General features: G+C 45.5%; 1 protein-coding gene across 2 annotated transcripts in view; it reads left to right on the plus strand.

Annotated features, from left to right (window-relative positions):
* The window catches only part of LAMC2 (laminin subunit gamma 2), a 53,160-nt gene that overhangs the window by 21,575 nt on the left and 5,292 nt on the right, over positions 1-26,293 (plus strand). For both annotated transcript variants that reach the window (XM_063105305.1, XM_063105304.1), the window contains exons 3-21: positions 1,286-1,421; positions 4,268-4,366; positions 6,944-7,080; positions 7,873-7,995; positions 8,925-9,114; positions 11,300-11,412; positions 12,388-12,606; positions 13,216-13,398; positions 13,981-14,226; positions 16,372-16,517; positions 17,583-17,739; positions 18,046-18,251; positions 19,337-19,416; positions 20,688-20,837; positions 21,372-21,516; positions 22,258-22,407; positions 22,921-23,035; positions 24,000-24,199; positions 26,110-26,268. In XM_063105305.1, the coding sequence (XP_062961375.1) occupies positions 1,286-1,421; positions 4,268-4,366; positions 6,944-7,080; positions 7,873-7,995; positions 8,925-9,114; positions 11,300-11,412; positions 12,388-12,606; positions 13,216-13,398; positions 13,981-14,226; positions 16,372-16,517; positions 17,583-17,739; positions 18,046-18,251; positions 19,337-19,416; positions 20,688-20,837; positions 21,372-21,516; positions 22,258-22,407; positions 22,921-23,035; positions 24,000-24,199; positions 26,110-26,268 (2,954 nt within the window). The remainder of the gene's footprint in view (positions 1-1,285; positions 1,422-4,267; positions 4,367-6,943; positions 7,081-7,872; positions 7,996-8,924; positions 9,115-11,299; positions 11,413-12,387; positions 12,607-13,215; positions 13,399-13,980; positions 14,227-16,371; positions 16,518-17,582; positions 17,740-18,045; positions 18,252-19,336; positions 19,417-20,687; positions 20,838-21,371; positions 21,517-22,257; positions 22,408-22,920; positions 23,036-23,999; positions 24,200-26,109; positions 26,269-26,293) is intronic.

A 26,293-nucleotide genomic window follows, 5' to 3' on the forward strand; every position in this document is an offset into this window, starting at 1 on the left:
TGGCAAACAAACGTTATTAGTTCAGCAGATACCTGGGCACCTTCTTTGTATTGGGCACTGTGCTGGGCACTGGGGGGTACAGCAGGCAACATAAGCTGAGAGCATCATAAAGTAAAGCAGGTCTAAGGACTGGAGTGGGGTGGGCAGATATTAAGTAATAGTTAATCCAGACCTGAGTGCCAAGAATGGGCCAACTAGGGGAAGTTTGGGGAAAGAGCCTTCCAGCCTGAGGCAGCAGCGAGTGTAAACACCCTGAGAAGCAGCTTAGCGCATTCCAGGAACTGGGAGCAGAGCTGGGTCGCTGGAACCTAGAGAAGGAGGGTAGGAAACAAGGGAAGAGAGGCAGCAGCTTGCAGGCCGTGATATGGAGTTTGCATTTTATTCTGCTTATCGGGGGGCACTGCCAGACAACTTAAACAGAGGAGTAATATGACCTGAATTGCATTTTGAAAAGAGCACTCTGCCTCCATCTGGAGCATGGAGTGTGGAGAGGCAAGGACAGAGGCAGCAGGAGAGGGCGAGGCAGCGTGCAGGTGGGAGGGGATGGGGGCTTGACCTGGGGAGCTGGAGCGGCAGGTAGTGAGAAGTGGCTGCCTTCAGCAGGGACTCATTTCATTACCCAGAGCTGAGTGCCTCTCGTTTTTCATGAACACCCAGTCTAAGAGGATCCATTTGTGACTAAGAGTGTGTCTATACAGAACTTAATCATAGAACAAATACTCTAGGGCACTAACGAGGTCAGGTGCACAGGGTCTTCCTTCACTAGGGGTGATGCCCCACGGCTGAGACCACTCTGGGCAGGTAGATATTTTTGGTTGATAGGCCTTTTTTGTGCTCTTAAAAGTCATTGACTCTTAAAAGATGGCTTTTGCCTGCCAGAGATAGGGGAGAATTTTGTTCACTTTCCGATCTGAACCCTCTTCTAGGAGGCTGGTGTGCTCCTTCACAAAGTTTCCTCCTTGAGATCTCAAAGATCTGATGGACTTCTTTTGAGAAGCAGGAGGGCTACACGCTACCAAATGTCAAAATAAGAGCAGATATATAAATGTAAATACATTTATGAGTAATTTCATTTCTTTCCCTGAAGAAGATATCCTCAGCTGTCAAAACTTTCCCGAGTGGGTGGAAGAATATTCAGGTGGTGCGAAGTCATTGTGAGAGGCAGCAGGTAGTGGTTATTACTTGGTGTTCACTGAGCTCCCATAGGGCAACAGTTGCTTCCCAATGCCACGTCCGTTAAATATTTCCTTTCCTTCTTTTCTTTCTCCGACCTTGTCATTTACAGGTTCTCTTAGTGCTCGATGTGACAACTCTGGACGGTGCAGCTGTAAACCGGGTGTGACAGGGGACAGGTGTGACCGATGTCTGCCAGGCTTCCACACACTCACTGATGCTGGGTGCACCCAAGACCAGAGACCCCTGTGAGCATCTGCATCCCACCATTGCTGTTACTAATGTGAATAATGACAATTAAGTTAACACCAGTAACCGCTCTCCTTTACTGAGCACCTACCGGGTGCCAAACACTGCTTTGAGAATTTCATGTGAGTTGTCTCATTTAACCCTCACAAAAACCCTAAGAAGCTGGGATTATCATTATACTCACTGTAAAGAGAAGACACAAACCACAAGAGGTTAAGTTGCCCGATATTACTGATGAGGGTGGACCAGCCCAGAGTTTTGGCTCCAGAACCCACGTTCTTCATCCTGACAGTTGCCTTCTTTAAAGGAATGAGGATGGGGGTACACAGTCTTCCAAGTCCTAACCTGGAACCCATTTTTGACCCAAATGCATTTGGGGTAGGAGAACTTTTCTGTATCACCTTAATCCCCTTTAGTTTGGAACATCCTCTATCCCTCCTCAGATTCTTTTCTGGAAGAAGATGGAGTATACATTGTAGTCACATAGCCAACCTGCAGAGACACAGAGCAGGCAGGGTGTTGGATGGCTGGTGGGATGGGGGAACTTGGCACTGGAGCACTAGCTAGAGGGCTACTGACAGAGGAATCACTTCCCTGCTGCCCACTTTTCCAGCTCCTTGCCCAGACGGCAGCTGCCCTCCACCCACACTTGTGTGTCCCAGCTAAGTCCTCTCACCCTTGGGCCTTTGCACAGATTGTTCTCTTCAGCCTTCTCTGATCCTTTTAGATTGCCTTCAGAGACCCTCCCCTGGGCCCAACCCCCCTTTGGAACCCTTGTAAACCGGGTAGTAGACCATGCTGCTGCACTGCCCCCAGCTCTCCTTCAGCCCCTGCCCACTTGGAACGAGATACAAACTTCTTCTCGAGGCCTGCAGGGCCCTGTCAGGTCTCCCCAGGCTCTTCCACCCCAGCCTGGGCTGTCACTGGATTTCTCACCACTCTCCTCCCGGCTCCCTGCACTCCAGCCACACCAGCCTGCCTTCCCCTCTTCAGAGGAGCCCGGCATGTGTGGCCTGGGCCCTGGCCTCTTGAGCACCCTTCCTTCCCACAGAGCCATGCAGAGCTGTGGGGCTCCGTCCCCACCTCCCCATCTCCTCACAGAGGCCGTCCCCAACCCTCCATGTTCTGACTCTGTTATTTTACTCCAAATCTCTTATTTTCAATACATATTTGTTTGTCCATTTCTCCCACTAGCATGTAAGCCCCACTCTGCTCTGTCTTGTTCATCTGTGTGTCCCCACGGCCTGGAGTGTCAAGGGCCCCAGCGGGTGTCCCAGTTCAGCCGCAGCTGGCATCCCGCTTCACTGCCAGTGGCCTTCACATGGCTGCCCTGCCTCGAGTCTCCTGAAGAATGGGGGCCCTTTCCTATTCCTCTTAGTATCCCTGGTTCTTAGCACCAGTAGATGCTGAATACATGTTTACCAAATGGTACAGATAAGTAGTACAGAAGGAGCTAAGACGAGGAGGAGGGGTGGGAATGGAAGATGGAGATTGGGAAAGGAATTCCAGCTGGAAGCCTGGCTGGACTTGGCATCTACTTAGTTGAGGAATGTGAGGGGGAGGGAGGAATCAAGAGTGCTCCAGGTTTGGGCAGGATTTGGATGGGGTCACAGGGCCGTCAGAGGAGGAAGAGATCAGCAAGGGAAAGACAACAAACTTGGTTTTAGACTGAGGAGATAGATACATGATTGTGTGTCAAGATGAGTGACAGAGAGAAGTACTAATCACAGCACTGGTCTGCACAAGACAGGAAGATTGTGCCAGAATTAAATGAAAGCACTGATATCTCCATTAAGAAAGTCTTCCTACCATTAAAAGAAAAGTTAACTAAACCCAGCAATTCCACTTTTAAGTATATACCCAAGAGAACTGAAATGTACGTATCTGCACAAAAACTTGTGCACAAATGTTCATAGCAGCATTATTCCTTATAGCTAAAAAGTGGAAACAACTGAAATGTCCATCAGCTGATGGATGGATAAACAAAATGGGGTCTATCCATACAGTGGAACTTTATTCAGCCATTGAAAGAATGCGTGTTCTGATACGACATGGATAAACCTTGAAAACACTGTGCTAAGTGAAAGAGGCCAATCACAAAAGACCACATGTGGTATGATTGAGTTTATAGGAAATGTCTAGAGTAGGCAAACCTATAGAAACACAAAATATGTTAATGGCTGCCTTGGGCTTGAGAGTGAGACTGAAGGGAGGACATGGGGGAGGGGGACGTCTGCTAAAGGCACAGGGTTTCTTTTCTGGACTGATGAAAATGTTCTAAAATTAGTATTTGCAGTGGTAGTCATACAACTCTGAGAATTGACCAAAAACCATTGAATTGTACACTTTAAATTGGTGAATTGCATAACATGTGTATTATATCTAGTGTTATCAAAAGAAATAACTGAGTCAACTAAAATAGCAGGTAGATGGAATCAATCATGATAAAAGCAGACAGCATTGAATTAAACAAGAGAGAAACAAATGATAAAATTTTTTTAAAATGTCAACTGAAGCAAACAGTCAAACAAACTAAACTAAACAGTTTAGTGTTGAACTTCGTTTACATTCTGGCACAAATCCCTCCTCTCCTGAGGGTTAGGTAGCAAGCAGCTCATGGACTGGCTGCCACCCACAGACCACACTGTGAACAGTGCTGTTATGGACAATTAAGCCCTTAAACGGTGCGAGAGAGATCAGCGCGCACAAGGATTGCTAGGAAAGGCCTCACTGAAGAAGCACTTGCTCAGCTTGGTGACTTTTACTTGTGAGCAGTTGATCTTTATGTGTATAGCTGAGAAGCATTTGGAAACACATCCCTAATTTTCTTTTTCTTCTTTCCCAGAGAATCCAAGTGTGACTGTGATCCAGCTGGCATTGCGGGGCCCTGTGATGCAGGCCGCTGTGTCTGCAAGCCAGCTGTCAACGGAGAACGCTGTGATAGGTCTGTGTGAACCACGACCCTACAGACAGCAGGGAGAGCCCCTTGACAACTAGCATGAGAATTAATCCTCTGGTGCAATCATGGAAAAGGGATGCCTAACAAACATTGATGGCTTTCTTCCTGCTCTCTGTCCTCAAAAACTAGGCTTTCAAAAAAAATACAATTGAGCCCCCAAATCTCAGTGGACTCCCTACTCTGCTCTGGGCCCCTTCTCATTGTCTTTGCTGCAGCAGAGGCACAGGGCCCCAGATTCCCCTCGCCGGCTGGCTCCGAAGTCCAGGTGCTCCATACAAGGTGGCATGTGGTAATGAGATCACATGACTCAGGCTGGTCCCGAGAAAGGCCTGGCCTAATTAAACATGTTGGGAAAATTTTTGTAAGAGTGAATATCACAGTGTATGGCCATATATAACTATACAGAAAAAGAACCGCCCCAGGGATGGGACGGTGGCTGCATGCACACACACGAACCAAGGGATGACGTAAGAGCCCTTTGGGCCCGAGCCCTGTTGGGGCAGGTGGAACAGCGAGGGTCCATCCTCCCTTCAGCTGCTACTGCAGGACATTCCTGAAGCACGAGCTGTGCTCAGACTTAAAACTCTTCCCTCCCTTGAGACTGCTGTGAGCAGAGTGCTGGGAGGTTGGCTCCAGAGGTAAAGGTTTCTTCCTCATTTCCTTAAAAGTATGAAAGCAGTTCCATGGCCCCCTGCCAATCACTTATACCTGGGCAGAGGAAATGCCAAATACATTCCTAGCTTGTGTTTTCAGGGGGTTCTTTGCTACTTAGGTGAGGGTAGGGATAATAGCTTAAAAGTCAAAAGAGAAGTTACTTTTTGAAAGCCTTTTTAATTTAAAAATGTAAAACAGAAATAGAAACCACATAAAACAAATGTTGTCATCACCACCAATGGTAAGAAATAAACCTCTGCTAAAAATGTGCCACCCCAATGACAATGCCCTCCCTCCTCCTTAGAAGTGACCACTATTCTTTTATGGTAATTACTTCCTTGCTTTCTTCATAATTTATTACCCTAGTGCATTCCTAAGCACTGTCATTTAGTTTTGCCTGATTCTCTTCCTTATCTTGCCCTCTCCACCCTTTCTGTCCCCGCTCCTTCCCATTCTTCTTCCCTCCCTTCCTTCCTTCCTTGCTTTTATTTTATTTTTCTTTATTATTTATTATTTTTTATAAGGAAAAGAGATTTATTTGGCTTATGATTCTGGGAGAGCTGCATCTGGCACAGGCCTCAGGCTGCTTCTACTCATGGTGGAAAGTGGCAGGCAGCCGGTGGGTACAAGCAGATCACATGGCGAGAAGAAGCAAGAGAGAGAGGGAAGGTGCCAGGGTCTTTTAAACAACCAGCTCTCGTGGGAACTAATAGAGCGAGAACTCACTCATTAATCCCCCCACCTAGGAAAAGCATTAATTCACTCATGAGGGATCCTCCTAGGGATCAAATTTCCATGAGTTCTGGGAGGACAGTCCATCCAAACTCCATTGAACATGTACGATGTCACTTCCTTACTTCCTTGCTTTTAAATCTCTTTTAACCTATAGGCCTCCTCTCCATAGAAACCATAATAATTTATTTAACCCTTGTCTTAGAGAAAAACCAGTGTTTGCTTATTTACAGCTATTCTCTGAAGCATCTACTGTTCACAGCAAACCTGCTTTTCTGTGATCTTGTACAGTTAACATACCCCCCAATATGTGGATGGAAATAACAGTTCTCATAGACCTTAGGGAGGATTAAATGAGAGAGTATATATAGGGTGCCTGGCACAAGTGCTAAATAAGCGATCATTGAAGCTGTTGTTGTTTCATGTGGAAGAATGTACATAACTTGAATGGAGAAAAAAAAAGTCCTCCCCAGCTTCCCTTGCCTTCTCTGCAGCCCCAACATCTAAGACATGCCTGGCAGTCATGGTCCTCAGAGAAGCCACCGGTGGACTTGAGCTAGGAGCAGAGGTGGAATGCAAGCCTACACTTTGCTTTTGTAGACTGTCTCTAGTCATCTTTCTCTTTGTCATATCCTCACCTGCCCTTTCCCCTCGTGGGCCAGAGGCTGGGTACTTGGGGCAGGGATGGTGATCAACACCTAGTGGCCTTGAGGAGGGGTCAGTAGAGCTGAGTGGGTGCCAAGGTGGGAGCATTTACCTCTCCTTTCCTGGTCCCCCCCTCCCACTGTTTTGTCCCATTAAACACTTGCTCCAGGACAAGGCAGCTCTGCATACCCCTGCCCCACCCCTCCCTGTCCTGCCATCTGACCTCCACTCAATTCGTCACCAAGCGTAAGTCAATCACTAAGTTTCCAGACCACCAACGCAAACAGGATTCTGCTGTACAGGAAAGAGAGAAAGTGAATGTTGCCCATGCCGTCTCATTTGGAGGCTGTGACTGTCCATCGGGTGTTCTGGGAATGGAGGAGATATGTGAAACTTGGTATTTCCCTCCTCTGGGAATTAACAGGATCAAGTGGGCAAGAAAGTACGAAGGGGCAGAATCAGTTGCATAGTGTCTATACGAAATAAGAAATAATCTATAACATCATCCTGATTTCTCAAATGCCACTGCAGGTGTCGACCAGGTTACTATCATCTGGATGCGGGGAACCCTGAGGGGTGCACCCAGTGTTTCTGCTATGGGCATTCCGCCAGCTGCCACAGCTCTGCAGACTATAGTGTCCACAAGATCACCTCCACCTTCCATCAAGGTAAAGTGTTCCATTTTCTAGGTTTTTGATTTTTAATGTTGTACAGGGCTTTGTGCTTAGACAACCACCTCCATGAGATGGATTCTTGAGTTGTCTTTAGCCCTTCTCTTACAGTTTTTAGTTTGCATTATTTTGTCAGGGCAATAAAACACACCATGATGTCTTGAAAAAGTTGTAGCTAAACGATTCATTCATACGCGTGTATAACTTGAAAGAATAACTACAAAGCAACTAGATTGTATCTTCCTGCATTTCCTGTCACCATCTGTTTCAAAACCACAAAAGAATTATCCATTTGGATTGGGGAATTTATGAGAGTCTTCCTGGAATTCACATTCACCAATAATACTGCCTTCACATATGTTAAATGAGTTAATTTATGTGAAATTAGTTACCAAGCTACAGAGCACTGTAAAAAATATTAGGAATTGATATTATTGCAACTGTGAGTTTCTCTTTGATTATAACCCTCTCACCTCATTAAGGCCAGACCCTGTTTATGTAAATATTGTAAGAATGCAAATTACAGGCAGATGAAAAAGTGCTCTCTTATCGCAAGAGTCAAACTGTAAGAAGAGAAGTCAGAGCAGCTGTGGGGTGGGAGCAGGTGAAGTTCAGACCCAAGTAGAGAGGTACATAGGAATTTTAAGGTCTGTATACAAATGTGCAAATATTAAGAAAACCCCACTTGCTACTCACCACTGGGACTTTTCAGCCGAGCAGGTCTTGCCTTGTTTAACTCAGTTGCTGAGAGTTTGTCTCAAATGCAGAGTGATTTTATTTGTCTTCTAGATGTTGATGGCTGGAAGGCTGTCCATAGAAATGGGTCTCCCGCAAGGCTCCAGTGGTCACAGCGCCATCGGGACGTGTTTAGCTCAGCCCGACGATCGGACCCTGTCTATTTTGTGGCTCCTGGTATGTGAGGGATAATTTTTCCTATAGAAATCAACTTAGGACTTAGTCCCAACTATAGGACTAGTAAGTCAGGATAGAAAACGAATTAGAGAATGTGGAAACCATATCATCTAGTGTTCAGGGCAGCAGTATCTCCAGAAGATAGTTGGGGCTTAAGCCCAATTTGATAAAGTCACTAAGACGTGGTGCAGTAGAGCAGAACTGGTTGTTCTGGAGGTCAGACCCTGGCTGAGATGCCTACTTTAGTCGATGGGAAGTTTCTAGGTTTCCCTTCAAGGCAAGAAATTAAGGACTGAAGTCAAACTGTGGGTCTATTGAGAAGCACATGGAAAAGCAAAAACAAAGCATTTCTTAAAGCTTCAAACATTTGTAAGTTAAAATATATGTACATTAGTCAGTGGTATGTGCCTGGGTGGAAAAGCTCTAGCTAGAATTCTAATCCTACTTCATATTCCTAGCTAATGTGTGATTCCTGGGCAAGTTGTTCTCATAACCTTTCTGAACTTTGGCTCTCTCAGCTAAGTGGGAATAGTAATGCCTGCCTCCAAGATTTATTGCCATTACATGTGATGATGTTTGTGAAAGCATTCTGTAAACTATAAATCATTATATAATAAGTGGCACTTTTGCTCATATACCTGGGATCTTTACATATCAGTCTATCATAAGAGACATGCTATGAATCATCTTGTAGATGGAATGAATCGTTTTATACTGAAGTCCTTTTAGCATTTCAGTAACTAACCCTCCTTTATAGCCAAAAGTGATAAAACCATGCCCAGTGCCATGTACTGACTCTTCTAGCAGGGTGGTTTGGGGCAGGACAGTGGGCAGGTAACATAGGACTTCAACAGAAATTGCAAACATTAATGCAGACTTGCCGTCCAGTTTCACAACTGATCTCAATCTTTTAAAATTCTATTTTACAGCCAAATTTCTTGGGAATCAACAGGTGAGCTATGGGCAAAGCCTGTCTTTTGACTACCGTGTGGACAGGGGAGGCAGACACCCATCTCCCCATGACGTGATCCTGGAAGGTGCTGGTCTACGGATTACAGCTCCCTTGATGCCACTTAGCAAGACACTGCCTTGTGGGATCACCAAGACTTACACGTTCAGGTAAAAAGAGAGACCACATGTGGGTCAAATAGAGCAAACTGTGACTGAAGTCTGATTTCTGTGTTCATTCATTCATTCATTCATCATTCATTCACTCAACAAGCTTTTTGGAGCACATTTTACATACCGGGCATAATGTTATGTGCCAGACAGGACATGATTCCTTCCCTCAAGCAGCTGACGGACTAATGGGAGAGAAAGATAAACGGATGATTGATTACAGTGCAGCTTGTCAAGCGACAGAGAGAGACAAGGTGAACCCAGGTGTTTAGAACACACATAGGAGGCACAACTGGAGTGATCGAGAAACACGTCCCAGGAAGTCACAACAAACGTGAAGAGCAGCTCTCTAAGGGAAGAAAAGGAAGTAATGGTTAATAAGCAGAGAAGATATCATGCTTGAGGAAGTTTTGTGTGTTTAGGAATTTCCAAGTAGTTGAGTATGAGGGGAATATGAAGTGGGGGAGAAGAATATAGTGAGAAGTGAGGTAGAGGAGGAGGGAGAATGAAGTCACAGATGGCCCCGTGTGTCTATGGAGATAGCACAATAAATACCCTGTAGGATGGGGATTTTGAATGGTGTGTTTAGAGACAGCGGGGAAGGGAGCTGTGCCTAAGTGCTCAGTACTGCATTCGAGGCTATGGAACATGGTCTTTGTCCTCCAAGAGCTCATGGTCTAGCAGGATATATAACATGTCGAAAAGCAAACATAATACAGAGCAATAAGGGCTTCAGTGGCGGTGCAGGTTCACGGGGTCTTGGGAAACGAGGACAGAGAGCCTAATCCTGCCTGGAGGAGTCAGGCAAAGCTTCACAGAGTAGGCACCGTGGGAGGCTGAGGATGGAAGTACGTGCAGGGCTTCTCCGGGGAGAGAAGGCAGAGAGAAACCACCTCCACGTGTGAGTGTATGTGGAGATGTAAAAAGGTATAATACGGGGGAGATGGGCAGATAAGTTTGAAAAGGCTGGAAAAGGACCCATCCTGGTGGCCTCATATGTCATGTCAAGGTACTTAGATGCTGTCCATGCCTGCATGATGACGGAGAGCCACTGAGCTGTAAGTTGAGAAGTGCTGTAGCTAGGTGTGTAGGCCGCGTGCACATACCATGTGGAGGATAGTTCAGTTAGGGGTAGTTCTTCACTGGACCATCAGAACATATTCACTGTGGCTCAGGTGAGGGTGGTTGGGGGCCCAACCCACAGCAGAGGTAATGGGTATGTACATACATGATTGAATGCTACTTATTCTCATGACACATGCAGACACACACGCACAGCTCTCCTGTCTGGAACACCCATTCCTACCTCCTCGGCTTGGTGAGCTTACTCTTTGAGATTCAGCTTACATAGTCTTTCTTTGTATTAGCCTTCCCAAAACTCCAGGTTAATTCACAGTCACCTTGTGTGTTTCTGTGGCGTTCTGTGCATGCCTGTATCATAGAACTCACTGCATTGTATGATAATTGTGTGTTTGCCCACCTGACTCCCCGTGGCTGAATGCTGATCGCCTCTCCCTGGCTGTCTTTGTACCCTCCAACCTGACACAGCTTCTAGCCCAAACGAAGTGCACAATCAACTTTTGCTTAACAAGTCAGTGAGTGAAATGAAAGGGGCAGGGTTGTTCCTGGGAGAGATATTCCAGTTAAAAAAAAAAAAAAAGAAAGAATAGAGAAGGGGCTGGTGATATGTCACTGTGAGGCACTACAATGCCAAATTAGGATGTATTAGACATGGACAGTATAGAAGGTTGAAGGTGATTTTTGAAAAGAGTAAGTGAAATATGCTCAGATAACAAATTAAAGGAAAAAAACAAAAATTAATGGTAGCTCTTGAGGATCAGAACTTCTGGAACCCGGTGATGTTTCTAATATTAGGTTATGTGGGGTCAAGACTAGAAAGTGGTGTCTGAGGACTTGGGAGCAGCACTGCTTCAGATGGCATGACGCTGGACCTAGCTTTCCACACTGGGACACCCTCCATCCTGTCCTGTGTGGCTTGCCGTCCCCAGGGAGGGAGAAAACTCCAAGTTTGTGCCTATGAGGAGGCGGCTGCCAGTTCTACAATACCTCTAAGCACGACGGCTAAGGGGCTTACTAAGTGTTCCCACATTCTTGGGCATAATTTGTATTAGGAGGGATTTGATAGGAGTTAGATTTTTAAAGATTTTGATTTTAAATTATGCAGACTAAATGAACATCCAAGCAGTAATTGGAGCCCCCAGCTGAGTTATTTTGAATATCGAAGGTTAATGCGGAACCTCACAGCCCTCCGGATCCGAGCCACGTATGGAGAATACAGTAAGTGACTGACAAATGAATTTCTTCTTAGGTTTTAGTTTAGTTTGTTTCAGCTCTCTTAGGGGTGACCGTCTCAAAACAAGTAGATAAACTCCATGATGGTTTTGACTTAGAGTCTCTGAGTCTACATTTTTATATTCTGGAAGAAGTTTTTGAAAAAGAAATGTTTCTCTAAAAAGAGGTCAGCACCAATGAAGAATGAATGATACTACCTTGCTAAAAGAGTCTCTGAATTTAGATTAAAGCTGATTATTTGAGGAAGACATGTCTATGGCAAATGGACACGTTTCTTTAGCTGGGAAATGTTTCTACAACACAGCCCTGTTTATTCCTTGAGTAGCTTTTCCTTTGGGGATTCTACTCAATGCTACCACATCCAGACATCGTGTTGTAATCTGTGAATTCCCTTTTTTGAACCTCACCTGCTGGGTCCTCATAATCCCAGTTGGAATTATTTAAGCGAGAGTTCCTTAAGCTTTTCCGCACTTGTGTAGAAAGGAAGCGTGGCTGCCGCGCACTGTTTCCATGTCACTGATGCAGCAAACGAAGCAGGAAGAAGAAAAGGCATTTCCTAACAACTTACTGAATCTTACTGTGTGCCACGCACACTTTAGTATATGTACTGTCTCATTAAATCTTCACGACAAACCTAGGAGATAGATACCACGGTTCTTTCTTTCTCTTCTACAGCTGAGGAAACACAGTTACAGAGTCTATGACTTGTCCAATTCATCCAGCTAGTAAGGGTGGAGCCAGAACTTAAACTCTGATTTTTCTGACTCCAGAGCCCATGCACTCAACTGTGACGCTGGACAGCTCTACCTCTCCACCCTCACACAGCTCGCTCATGTGTGGTATGATGTGTGGACACCACCTCTCTTTGAGAAGGAGTTAAGACAAGATCCAAAGAGTGACCTGATTTTAGGGCTTTAAACCTTACCATGTGCTACTTCTAACATGTTCTCTCTATTGCAGGTACTGGGTACATTGACAATGTGACCCTGGTTTCAGCCCGCCCTGTCTCTGGAGCCCCAGCACCCTGGGTTGAACAATGTGTATGTCCTGTTGGGTACAAGGGGCAGTTCTGCCAGGACTGTGCTTCCGGCTATAAAAGAGATGCAGTGAGACTGGGGCCCTTTGGCACCTGTATTCCATGTAACTGCCAAGGGGGAGGGGCCTGCGATCCAGACACAGGTGAGTAAAATGACACCCGGACCAGGTGGCTGGTGGTGCAGCCAGGTGACTGAGGTCTCCTGTGGAAGAGACAGAGCTGTGTAAGACAGATCATGACTGAACTCATTTCAGAGATGGGAAAGGATTAAGGAGAGTAGGGCTGGAGTCAGGGACGAAGGGCATGGTGCCTTATTACACTCAATCCTTTTCATTATGGAAATGCCACAAGGCTGTGAGAAAGGTGCTAGGTTACAGGAAATGGCTGTTGTGGTTCAGTGCTAGGTGGGGGAGGTGGTGTCGATTTGCAAAGATTGTATAGGGAGATCAAAGGCAAGTCAGGGTCTAAATGAATGTGCCAACAAATGGTGTCAGGCTCTGGAGGACAGGGGTAATGGTATGGACAGCAGAGGAAGCGAGTGTCCACTCAGCATGGGAGAGTGAGGATGAGGGAGAGGGTCTTGGCCGTGTTGGGATTTGGTGCTAGGGCAGGGGTGAATGCCAGTGCTCAGACACTGTGGGGAAAGCTTCTGAAAGGTAGACTCTGACCCCCGTGCATCATCCATACGGAGGGATATGCATTGTCTGACCCTGCTCACGTCTTTGCTCCTCCATTCTTCCTCTGCCTCCCAGGAGATTGTTATTCAGGGGATGAGAACCCTGACATCGAGTGCGCCGACTGCCCCATTGGTTTCTACAATGATCCACATGACCCCCGCAGCTGCAAGCCATGCCCCTGTCACAATGGGTTCAGCTGCTCAGTGATGCCCGAGACAGAGGAGGTGGTGTGCAGCAACTGCCCCCCTGGGGTCACTGGTAAGGCCAATGGTCTGCTTCTTCTATTCCAGGGAATTACTAGAAATTATAATTACTTAGGGTTAACCTAAATGTCCTCTTTCTAAAGATAAGAATATTGCAATACCCAAGAAGATGAAGTAGATTGACCCGGGGCAGAGTGTACAGTTAATGGGAGGAAACATCTAAAGCTCCTTTGGGAGGGTGGTAATGAGGAGATGAAGGAAAATTTAGTGACCTCTTCAATGTTGCATGGCTCTTCTGGTCAGTCTGAAAGAAGAATTATTTCCTCAGCAGCAGCCTTGATGGTAGCACTCAAAACCTTACCACTTCCATGGAATGGCTGGCTTTTCTCAAAAAGGGAGTTAAGCCTCCTGGTGGTGCTACTGTGTTCTAAAATCTGTGGTAACTGTGAAGTGAGAGAGCCACCACTACCCCGACCACCCCCCGCTGCATGCTCCTGCTCCTGCGGGTACTATTCTGGGGTCCCGGGCAAAGCACATTTCTCGGCTCTTCTGGAGGGTGACTTGCTACTTGACGCCTCTGCTTCTGGTCTTGTTGCCAGTGGATGATGATCTGGGCTTGGCCACTGTCCTTTCCCAGGTGCCCGCTGCGAGCTCTGTGCTGATGGCTACTTTGGGGACCGGTTTGGGGAACGTGGCCCAGTGAGGCCTTGTCAGCCCTGTCAGTGTAACAACAATGTGGACCCCAGCGCCTCTGGGAACTGTGACCGGCTGACAGGCAGGTGTTTGAAGTGCATCCACAACACAGCCGGTGTCTACTGTGACCAGTGCAAAGCAGGCTACTTTGGGGACCCGCTGGCTCCCACCCCAGAAGACAAGTGTCGAGGTAGGACTGCACCCCCAGACAGGTTGTGTCTCTGTGTGTGTGCGTGTAAGCTTGCTTGTGTGCACACATGGAAGCAAGGACACTGGCAGTTGATACCATGCTGCTTCTTCGGTTCTCTGACCAAACTGGCCCATTCACAGCCTGGACCTTTCACCTGTCGAAGACCAGTTTCCCTGGAGCAGGACTCTGGAAGACAGAGCTGGAGGCTCTCGAATGGGTTAAAGCTGGTTGGGGGAAGTGAAAAGGTCAGGTTTACATTCCTAAGTGGAAGAGGAGATAAGAGGGGCCACATCCTATGCCCGATCCAGAGGCGGGAAGTGGCTGCCAAACCTGTTACAGGAGAGTAATAAATGACTCGAGACTAAGCCTGAACAAACTGCAGGGGGGAGGGCAGTGGGCTATAAAGGAGTTTAAGAGACCCTCTCAGGAAGTCAGCATAATTGATGCATAGAGTGGTTGTAGTCGACAGTTCTCCTAACCAGAATTGGCTTCAAAGCACAGCTATCACGGAACATTCCTAAGGCTGTTTCAGATCAAAGCATGAATGTGCAGATTGGTCCTCTCTCCCAGCTCCTCTTTCAAACCTTTGTACGTGTTAATTCTAGAGGTGAGTCCAGTTCTAGAGGTGCTGGCCTGCCCCACAGACTCACCCCCTAGTCACAAAGGTCCCATACTGGCTCTGATGCTCAGAACTCAGGAGTTCGTTCATTGTAAGCTTCAAAGTGGCTCCGGGTACCCAGATTGGAGAACTCCTGGATCCTCAGAAAGCCTGAGAGGAAGCCCGGCACCTCTCACTTACACCAGTCTCCACCTGAAAATGTCTGAGGACCTCTGTGCAACCTGAGGCTTCTACCAAGGATCACAACTCTCTTGGGGATTTCTGGGCCAGACCAGTCCTGACCCCAACCTGTGAGTTAGCTGTGATGTGCTGGAAAGCACCCCGTCCTAGGAAGAGCCCACATGACTTTAGCAGTACTGAGTTCAAGTCAAGTTTCATAACATACCTATTGTATTATGCTGATTGTGCCAATGAATCCCTCTGAGCCTCAGATTCCTCACATGTATGAATAATATTTGACTCATAGTGGTTGCAAAGATATAGTAAAGTAGCATATCAGGAAGCACACCGTAAACTCTCTCTATAATTCTAGCTGTAAGGTGTTATTAATAGAAACCTATCTGTATCAGGAGTGTACTTGGAGGCATACCAGGAGATAAGTCTAACACCATATGAGTTCACAAGGGCAAGGAAGGGTTTTTTGCCATACGTTTCTTCACTCAACTGTCTTTTATCAAGCACCTACCATGCATCTAATGTGGAGCCAGATACTGAGGTTATAATGATGAATAAGTCAGTCCCAGCTCCCAAAGAGCTCGTATGCTAATAAAGAAGATGCATAAGTATGTGTGCAAATAATGATAGTACACTTTGAAACATAATCAGTGTTGTGAGCACTGAAGATAGAGGAACCCAGAGCATCACTGTCAACCAGAGAATCACTGTCATATTAGAGCAGCGTCCCACCTACTGTTATATTCTTAGCTCCTATAACAGAACCTGACACCTAGTTCTCAATCAATTTGACTGAATTAACAAAGGTACTTCTTTCTTGATGCATTTCTACACCAAAGGCTGCAGAGTGGAGGGAAGAGTGTTGGCTCTCCCCAAGCTCTCATTGCAACTTGCCATTTACTTGCTGTGTGTCATTAGACAAATTACTCAGCCTCTCTGAGCTCACATTCCATTTGTAAAATAGATGGAGATGTCTACATCTGGCACATAACAGGCCTGGAAGACATGTTATTCACCTTGTGAGCAAAGCCAGAATGCCTGCAGAATATCTAAGAGCTTACAGTTTAACAAGAAGGAAAAAATGAGGGCTGCCAAAGAGGATGAGCTACTGTAATAGCTCTTCATCCACACACACCAAACAAACCTGCCAGATGATTTCTAGGACCTCTCTGTATCAGGAGTGTGCCTGAAGGCATAACCAGGAGATGACTCTCACACAATGTGAGTTGACAAGGCCAAGGATGGGTGCTTTGCCATTAGAGACTTGATCTTCTTCTTTTGTCTTTGCTATACCTCCAGTTTCTGGGACTAGTTTGATGTGAATGCTCCATTTGTCTATCTCTTACCTGTAGCTTGCAACTGCAACCCCATGGGCTCAGAGGCTGTAGAGTGTCGAAGTGATGGCAGCTGTGTTTGCAAGCCAGGATTTGGTGGCCTCAACTGTGAGCACGCAGCTCTAACCAGCTGCCCAGCTTGCTACAATCAAGTGAAGATTCAGGTATGCGTGCCCCTCCTTGTCACTCCCTGCTCTCACTTCAGGATTCACTTCAGGATTCAAATCCCAAAGTGTCCACCAGGTGGTTCTGTCACAGCTCTAGGACCCTCCTGTTCTCCTGGGGATGGGAGTAGAGGTTACTATTTCTTTCTTTAGAAATTGCTGTTTGGTTTTTTTTGAAATCTGTATTGTAATAACAATAATACTTGGTTTATGTTCATATATATATATATATATATATACACACCATTTTTTTAAAACGCCTTTTGCAGATACTGTCTCATTTGGTACTCAGATAACTTAGTCGAGCTGGAAGAAAAAGTATTCTGACCTCAGTTCTCATTAGTCAAAGTCTAAAAATACTTGCAGTTTTTCAAAGTGACATGGCCAGTAGAAACTGGGAATTCCCCCTGCCCCCCACTATGTCCCCTGACTCTGACTTAGGGGCTCTTTCCACTATGATATGCCAACTTTCTGGCTGGATTTTTTCCAAGAGGTGTGAAACGAACAATGAAAAACATAGACATATAAAAGATATGAGGAGCCCAGAAGGTGTCAAGGCTTTTCAGACAGGAATGTCCTCCAAAAATTTCTCATTCCATTCCAGAAAACAATGAATTTGATGTTGTTGTTAATTATTAATTATCATTTTTCTGGAGTAAGGAGTGGGGGAGAAAAAGGCCCAAACAGAACTCCGAATGTAGAACAAATTCACTCTGTTTTTTTAAACTTATCTATGTAACAAGCCTTTTATAGCACTTTCTTTGTGCCAGTCACTGTTCTAAGTACGTTACAAATATTAACTCATTTAGTCCATGTAATAACTCTATGGAACAGTATTATTATTTTTATTATCACATTTTATAGATAAAGAAAGTAACTTGCCCAAGGTCACATAGCTAGTGAGTAGTGGGGCCAGGATTCAGACTGAAAGCGTCTAGGTTCTAGAATCTAGACTTTTAATCACCATGACATGCCAAGCGTCTCTGGGCTGTTATCCCCTGGGTAGCTGGTATTGGACCGTGGTCTCCATCATCTGTTCTGATTCTCTTTCCTGTGTGGTTTCAGATGGATCAGTTTATGCAGCAGCTTCAGAGCCTGGAGGCCCTGATTTCAAAGGCTCAAGGTGGTGGTGGAGAGGTACCCAACACAGAGCTGGAAGGCAGGATGCAGCAGGCTGAGCAGGCCCTGTGGGACATTCTGAGAGAAGCCCAGATTTCAGAAGGTGATGAGGGCCAACTTCCCTTCAGTCAGGAGAGAATTCATAGTCCTAGAAAGAACAGCTACACTAGTCACAGAATCTTCTGAGGACATCAGCTCAGCAGGTGTCTCCAGCCAGCCCTTGCAGAGGTGGAAGGACTGTCTGTGACATCCCTCTGGGACCTGAATGATGGAGATAAAAGAGCAGTTGCATGCATTTATCTAGTGGGTTTTTACCGTTTTGCCATAAGTCAGTCAACACTCTGGTATGTTTGATAACTCTATGCTGACCCAGAAGGTGCTCATCCTGCCTTTCCTTCCTTGTGTTCAGGTGCTAGTAGATCCCTCAGTCTCCAGTTGGCCAAGATGAGAGGCCAAGAGAATAGCTACCGGAACCGCCTCGATGACCTCAAGATGATTGTGGAAAGAATTCGGACCCTGGGCAGTCAGTATCAGAATCGAGTTCAGGATACTCGGAGGCTCATCACTCAGATGCGCCTGAGCCTGGCGGAAAGCGAAGCTTCCCTGCGAAACACTGTAGGTTTTGCTGGGTTAGGGTATGGAGAATCACTGTTGTGTTAGGAGACCCACCTGTGGCTCTCACTGGATCACTTTCTGTCTCTCAGGTTTTCTGGTCTACCTCGCAGGTCATTGGACTTCTCTTCCTTGCAAAAGTCATACCTATTCTTTATGTCTTTGGCCTCCTGAAATTTCCCATTCTACTGTATTATGTTCTTCTCCCTAGTTCATTTATTTCTAACCACATCCTCATCTTGGCCCTTCCTCTTCTCCCTCCTTTCTGCTTGTTAGCTCGCAGAGGACAAGATTTAGTTTTGTTCATATTTGCACACTCAGCTCCCAGCAAGGGTGTATGCCTGTCGTAAATGTCTGTTGCATGAATGAATGAATGGATGGATAAAGGAATGAATGAATGAACAAATAAATGAATGAATGAAAAGGGTAGGAAGAAAAAAAGGAAGGGAGGAAGGAAGCAACCCAGTGAAGACATGGTTCTGAAAATGGAAAAGAAATTGTTGCCAATATAATTTTCTTAATGATGTACTTTGTAGTGTGGTAGGAGGGAGAGATTTGATTGAGCACTCTTGTATTTCTGAATAAAGAAGTCTATGGTGACAATAATGTAAGTGGATGGGTGGGAGATGAATAAAGAAAATTGGAAGATAATTAGATACTGTGATGAGGAAATCACATTAAAAAATGTGTATTGATTTTTTCCCTTATTACAAAAATGTTTATTGTAGAAAATGTGGAAAATAAATAAAAATCCCCTATGGTCCTATTACTATGAAATAACCACTGTTAAAACTTGTTATATATTCTATTGGACTTTAAATACATATAACAATACGTACGTATGTATATTTTTAAGTGCGTCTGTAGCTATATACAGACTTTTTTGAACTTGGATTTCTATTTGGTTCTTGTCTATATATCTTTTTTTTTTAATGGAATAATCATGGTGAATAGGGACTCTTGGTGTGGCAGAGCGTGGAATCCCCATGTGGCTAATGACAAGTGGTTCTGACAGGACAGATGCTGCTGCACTTGCTTAGGCTCCATGACCCAGTGCAAAGGCTTAACCAATTCTCCTTTTTCCACAGAACATTCCTCCCTCAGAGCAGTACATCGGGCCAAATGGTTTTAAAAGTCTGGCTCAGGAGGCCACGAGATTGGCAGACAGGTGAGCAGCATAATGCACCTCTGCAGAGAGCACCTCTGTTTTAGGTCGCCTCTGCAAGGCCAGACTTGAACAAGACTGTAGCGTATTCAGGACCCAAGCACCATTTTGATTCCCTCCAGGCTTTGTTGCAGCCATCCCCTGCCTTGAAGCCATATTTTAACTATTTGGCTTTTAGTGTACATAGGTGGCCACTGGGCAGGGTTGTTTGGCAGGAATTGGGGGTGGAGGTGTTTCTTTCCCAGATTTCTCTCTATGACTCATAGTATGGCTTTGATGTGTGTCAGATGTGATTCCTCGGGCCACGTGAAATGAATCAGCCCCTGGAAAAGAACTTCTGCAGTTTTCAGAGACTCCCCTGCTCCCACACCAAGCCTGGGAACAAGTAGCAACGAGTTGTTTGCTAGCCTGTGGGGGCCAAGACTGCAGAGGAGGGACTTCCTCCTGGAAACTGGATCTGCAGGGCCCTAATGGTAACAGGCAGCTCTCCCTTCACCCTCGCCTCTGACTATAAATCCTGTCGTGTTCAAAAGGTTTGCTCCTAGCAGAGTGCTCAGCAGGGTGGCAGGCTCTGTTAATCCCTAGTGGAATTCAGTTAGCAGAAGGGGGCTGGCTTGTGTTTTTGTAGCATGAGCTGCCTCCTGAGTTCATTTTTCATCCCTTTCTAGAACCAAGAGGACAAAAATATCCGGGGGAATTTTATTGACAGGCTTTGTCCCCCTAGTGGTGGGCCCAATTTAGAGTTGCTGTGAAAGTGAGTAGGGGGTTGGATCCTGGATAAAATAAGACCTAGGGGTTTCTTCCTGCAGAAAACAGCTCACAGATGCAACGCTCTATCGTTCTACTCCTGCCCTCCCCCCACGCCCCGCTTCCACTGATTATGCCGTAAAAGGAAAAGATCACCACAAGGTCAATTACATAAGACTAATTCTCCAGGCCACCTGCTTCTTGGTAGTTCCTCTAATTCCATCCAACCTGGGTCAGTTCTGTTTGGCTTTTTGTTTTGTTTCTGACCGGTAAGGGGATCGCAACCCTCAGCACGGTGTGGTCCGCACCACGCTCAGCCAGTGAGCGCCACATCCCTATACAGGATCCGAACCCGCGTTCTCAGCACTATCAGCGCCGCGCTCTCCCGAGGGAGCCACGGGGCTGGGCCCTGTGTGGCTTTTCTATGGCAAACTAGTTCCTTTACTCGTCTTGCTTTACTCAAATGAGCAACCTAAAGGAAGCCCTTCGCTATGAAAACTCTAATTCTTTGTTTTCGATCTTTTCAGCCATGTTGAGTCAGCCAGTACCATGGAGCAACTGGCGAGGGAAACTGAGGACTACACCAAACAAGCACTGTCGCTGGCACGCAAGGCTCTGAGTGACGCAGGCCAAAGCGGCAGCCCGGACCACGCTGCGGTGCAAGGACTTATGGGAAAGTACGTTTCAATGGGTCCTCGCGTGGACCAGAAAACCTGGGTCCTCCCAGGGTGTAATGCAAACCGCACTTGGGGGGCACCATGTTTCTGTAAAAAGATGTATTAATAATAATAAGAGAGAAAAGATAATGAAAATGTTACTTTGGGGGAAAGCAGATATCTTTAAGACTAGAAGAAGAAAAGGTTAATTAATCTAAGCAAAGTTTATGTTTTAATTGAGAAATCGCAATCCTTGGAGATACTGGTCACCCTCTGATATTTGAAGGGTATGTGTAAACCCATCTGATAGCATGAGGGATATAAAAATAATATTTTTATATTATCAAAAATTGAGTTGAATTTTTCTGACCCAGCCTGTATAAACTGCAAGGCTTGTGTTTAGATTGTAGAGAGGGACACATTTGACACATAACCACCTTGGGTTCTCCTGATTATTCCAACTACATGTTTTTTAAACAACAGTATGAATTTTTGTTTTATAAAATGAGTGAATTTCCAAAGTCCTCTTTTTTTAATCTCCCCCTCCCCAAACAGATTGGAGAAAACCAAGTCGCTGGCCCAGCAGTTGTCAAGGGAGGCCACTCAGACTGGCCTTGAAGCAGATAGATCTTACCAGCACAGTCTTCGTCTTCTGGACTCAGTGTCCCGGCTTCAGGGAATCAATGACAAATCCTTTCAGGTGAGGGCATCTAGCCTGTGCATGTGATGTACAGAAGAAGAGCCATCAGTGCTTTCTTCTGTGGGGGTTCCGTGATGTTGTTCAACATTCAGCGTTTTCTCCATGTTGACTTTCTTGCCTCAGAGTAGGAGATATTTATCCTTCTCATTATCCATTTCTTTGTTCTTAAACCCCAATCCTAGTCTCTGAAAAGGTCTTGGCTCATCTTGAAGCTAATAGTGAATAAAAGTTTTATCTCTTCCTTAGTTCTGGAGACTGTTGAAACCTATGGGAAATTATTATTAAGTCTGATATTTACACTTGGGTCTGACCTATAGTACATCTCTCTGTATAGCCACTGAGAAGACGTTTGTTCTCAAAAGTTTTGCGTTGTTTCTGCCATCAATTCTCTTGACTATTCCAAACTTAGATGACGAAGATTCAGCTTTCTACCTACAGCAAGAAATGCTCAGAATGATTCCCATGGACATACATTCTCATGACTATATAAACTAACACGTAAAACTGGAAAAAACAAAACAAAAAAGTCAAAGTCTGTTTGACACTTGGGGACTTGCTGCCTGACTTTCATTGTGAACACGACCTCATTTCTTTTAGGCTTTGGACCTGGATGGCTAGTGACTATTTTCTTTGCTTCTTAAGACCATTGCTATTTTCAAACAATGATACCAGGTCTGAGGAGGACTGATGTGGTAACTGGTGAGAAGAAAGTCAGACTCATTCATTTCTTTGGGCTTGCAGGTGGAAGCGAAGAGGATCAGACAGAAAGCTGATTCTCTCTCCAGCCTGGTGACCAGACATATGGATGAGTTCAAGCGCGTGCAAAGCAATCTGGGAAACTGGGAAGAAGAAACCCAGAAGCTCTTACAGAATGGAAAGAATGGGAGACAGGTATTCCTTTGTTAATCTGTTCACTCAATAAACGTGTTGAATGCCTGCCATGGGAATAAATGTGGCAAAAAGAACCATCAAAAGCTATCCGAAGGTCATGTTGTCACTGCTGATACAGGGAGTAACTGAGATGCAGAGGTCTTGATGTAATGAGCTCAGCTCCACCCACTGGGTCAGCCCTCAATCCTAGGAACAGGTCGCAGGCCTCCTAGGTCTAATTTTAGTCTAACTCTGTCTGTTAGCTTGGCTTCAGGAAATATCCAGAGTTTAAAATTATGATTTGCAAAACTGTCCCTGTACTTGACAGTGGACTAGAGTTTGAGACTGTTCTCTATATGGGGTGTGTTATTGACTGACAAAGTTTGCTCTCTCCCAGATTATATAGGAATTTGTTACAGCACCCCAGACTCTGCGGTAATCACAGCATTCTGTTGTCATGAAGAGAATGTGTCAGAGTGATTTTGCTAGCAGGAATGCACTTACTCTAATCTTGTTCTGTCTGCCTATTTACAGAAATCAGATCAGCTGCTTTCCCGTGCCAACCTTGCTAAAAGTAGAGCCGAAGAAGCACTAAGTATGGGCAATGCCACTTTTTACGAAGTTGAGAACATCCTAAAGAACCTCAGAGGTTAGTACTTCATGGTTCAGCTCTCTTGAGTATTTTAAAGTATAGCCACAAGTGACTTATTCTGAATCCTTACATATATCCCTTCCAAGTGATAGGTGTATTGAGGTATTTCATAGATGCTTAGTAAATACCTTTCTAAAGAAAAAAAATCTCATTAATATTTGATGTAGTGGAAAGAATTGAACTAGATGTCAGAAGGCTTGAGTTCTGGTCTCTGCTGGCCCATGTGACCAGGCAGAGCTAGCTGTGTGACCACAGGCAAGTAATGTAGACTCTCCAGACCATAATATCTTCTTTTCCTCTTTAAAAGGAAAAGGTTGAATTAAGTGATCTCTAAGGTCCCTCACAGATCCAACATAGCACTACTGTACAGATATGTTTCCTTCTCTTTTGTAGCCTGTTTGGTTCCAATATGGAACTGATATGGTTGCTTTGTGATGATGGCAGAGAAACCTTTGTCACTGCATCTAGATCCCAGGAGATTTGGTTTTGTGCCTCTCAGAGATTTGGTTAACATTTGAGGCTTCTTCACTACAGAGCAAAAGAGAAAAATTCCTTAAGTCTTGGGATTTTCTTCACGGAAAGTACCTCTCTATACATTCTACCCAGACCCCAGCCCTTGTCATTGGAAGCTTGGGGCTTAAGGCTCTGGCTTGAAGCTTTGGGCTTCAAAAATTCTACCTGCTTCTGATTCCCTTTGGGGTCTTGATACTTTTGCATTGATCAGACCCAGAGCAGGCTGACTGTCAGTTTCTCTAAGCAAAGGACTAACTATGGCCCCTTCAAAGCCTCCTTTAAGATGTTTTCTCTTGCATAAGAGTTATTCCAGCCACAACTTCCCACACCTTCCTCCCCAGTCAGTAATAACACTCATTCAGGAGTTTTTCTTTAAAACATCAGTCCCTTTCACTCATTTGTAAGTTTGTTTTTATCTTCATGCCAATTTTTTTTTTCTTCATTTCAGAGTTTGACCTGCAGGTTGGAGACAGAAAAGCAGAAGCTGAAGAGGCCATGAAGAGACTCTCCTACATCAGCCAGAAGGTAGCAGACGCCAGTGACAAGACCAAGCAAGCAGAAGCGGCCCTGGGGAGTGCTGCTGCTGACGCCCAGCGGGCAAAGAATGCAGCAAGGGAGGCCCTGGAGATCTCCAGCAAGATAGAGCAGGTAGAGAGAAGTCCAGATGCGGGTTGGTGTACGCAACACCAAACACAAGGGTAGTATGGACAGAGAGAATGCATCACACTCACTTTGACCCCTGTGCTCAGAGTCCTGCTGTGGTGCCCCCACGTGACTGCCCTTTTGTCAGAATGACTTGCAGGACTGTAATTGACTGAGTGCTGGAGGCCCGATTTTAATCTCCCTTTTGGGCAACACCAAGAGAAGAGCTACCCAAGATTGTTGTTTATACACACTATTGTATGAGGGTCCTTCAAAAAGTTTGTGGAAAATTGAATGAAAAGATAATATGAATTTTTCCATGAACTTTTTGAAGACCCCCTGTATTACTTTCCTGGGGCTGTTGTAACAAAGTACCACAAACTAAATGGCTTAGAACAACAGAAATGTATTCTCTCACAGTTCTGGAGGCTAGAAGTCCAAAGTGAAGGTGCCAGCTGGGCCACGCTCCCTCTGAGACTCTGGGTAGAATTATTCCTTGCCTCTCCCTAGCTTTTGGTGGTGGCTGGCACGCCCTGGTGTTCCTTAGTTTGCAGCTCCAACATTCCAGTCTCTACCTGTGTTGTCACGTGATGTTCTTGTCCCTCAGCGTCTCTGTCTTTTCTTACAGGGACACCAGACCTATTGGACTAAGGGTCCACCATACTCCAATATGACCTCATCATAGCTAATTTTATCTGCAACAACCCTATGTCCAAATAAGGCCATAGTCTAAGTTACTGGGGGCGGGGACTTCAAGATATCTTTTAGGAAAATACAGTTCAACTGTAACAACTATCATCAATGTTTTGATTCCAGATTGTGAAATTCTGGAGTTCTAGATCCTTTGTCCCAGTCTATGACCTATGTCTAAGCTCCACTTATTCATTTTTTTCTTCCCTTCTACTATGTGCTAGCACTGTGCTTGGGACTGGAGGTATGGAGATAAGAGAGACCGTGCCCCACTCTCCAAAGAACCTTCAGTGTAATGCGGGGAGACAGACAAGCTACACTTACAACCCATATGTAAATGCCACAGTAGAAGGAATGCTTCTCAGCTGGAAGAGAGCTTCTTAGCTCTTACTTGAGCATGACTTCTAGAAATCCCAGAGGGAACTCTTGGTATCTGGACTATTTGGCCTCACTTTTAGGCCACTTGCTAACTTGCAAAAATAATTTCTAATTTTAAGTTCTTTGAGGGCAGAGACCAATTTCACATGCCTCTCTTTTTGCTTCTAGCATAGAGACACCTGCCATTTGATGCCTAATAATAGCTTGTTAATAAAGATATTGATAAGCTTTGTTCGTACAAAAACAAAAATTCAATGCTGTCTCCCATTCGTTCTCAGCACTTCAAACTCAGCTGTCTCGGGGATTCTAGTAAAGTTATTCAAAACACCATGGCAGGGGCCGGCCCCGTGGCTCACTTGGGAGAGTGCGGTGCTGATAGCGCCAAGGCTGCGGGTTCGGATCCTATATAGGGATGGCCGGTGCACTCACTGGCTGAGCGTGGTGCGGACCACACCGAGCCAAGGGTTGCGATCCCCTTACCAGTCAAAAAAAGAGAAAAAAACCACTATGGCAGCAAAGGAACATGACAGAATAGTGTGTGAGTTTCTTGTCCTAGGGTTTTCCCAAATGGTTCCTAATTGTTTTCGACATTTGGTGAGCATTGGACTGAAAGGGAAGCAGTGTCTCAGTGCAGACCCTCCTAGTCCCTAGAGAAATACTCCAAAAGTAACTTGTTTGAGGCAGAGCTTGGGGAAGGGTGTGTCCCCGAGTCTGACTCTCTCATTGTTCATCTAACTAATCCCGTCAGGGCCTGGCTACAGCTGTATTTTTTCTACAGTTGTCTCTGGGATGTTTTTGTGCCTCACTCTCCTCTCTCCTTCCGTCCCTGGCTCCTTTTCTTCTCCCAGGAGATAGGGAGTCAGAACTTGGAAGCCAATGCAACAGCAGATGGAGCCTTGGCCATGGAAAAGGGACTGGCCACTCTGAAGAGTGAGATGAGAGAAGTGGAAGGGGAGCTGGCAAGGAAGGAGCTGGAGTTTGACATGGACACGAACGCAGTGCAGATGGTGAGTTCCTGTTGCTTTCCATGGG

This window comes from Cynocephalus volans, chromosome 8 (genome assembly GCF_027409185.1).
Source record: "Cynocephalus volans isolate mCynVol1 chromosome 8, mCynVol1.pri, whole genome shotgun sequence".
In the NCBI taxonomy this organism is placed as follows: domain Eukaryota; kingdom Metazoa; phylum Chordata; class Mammalia; order Dermoptera; family Cynocephalidae; genus Cynocephalus; species Cynocephalus volans.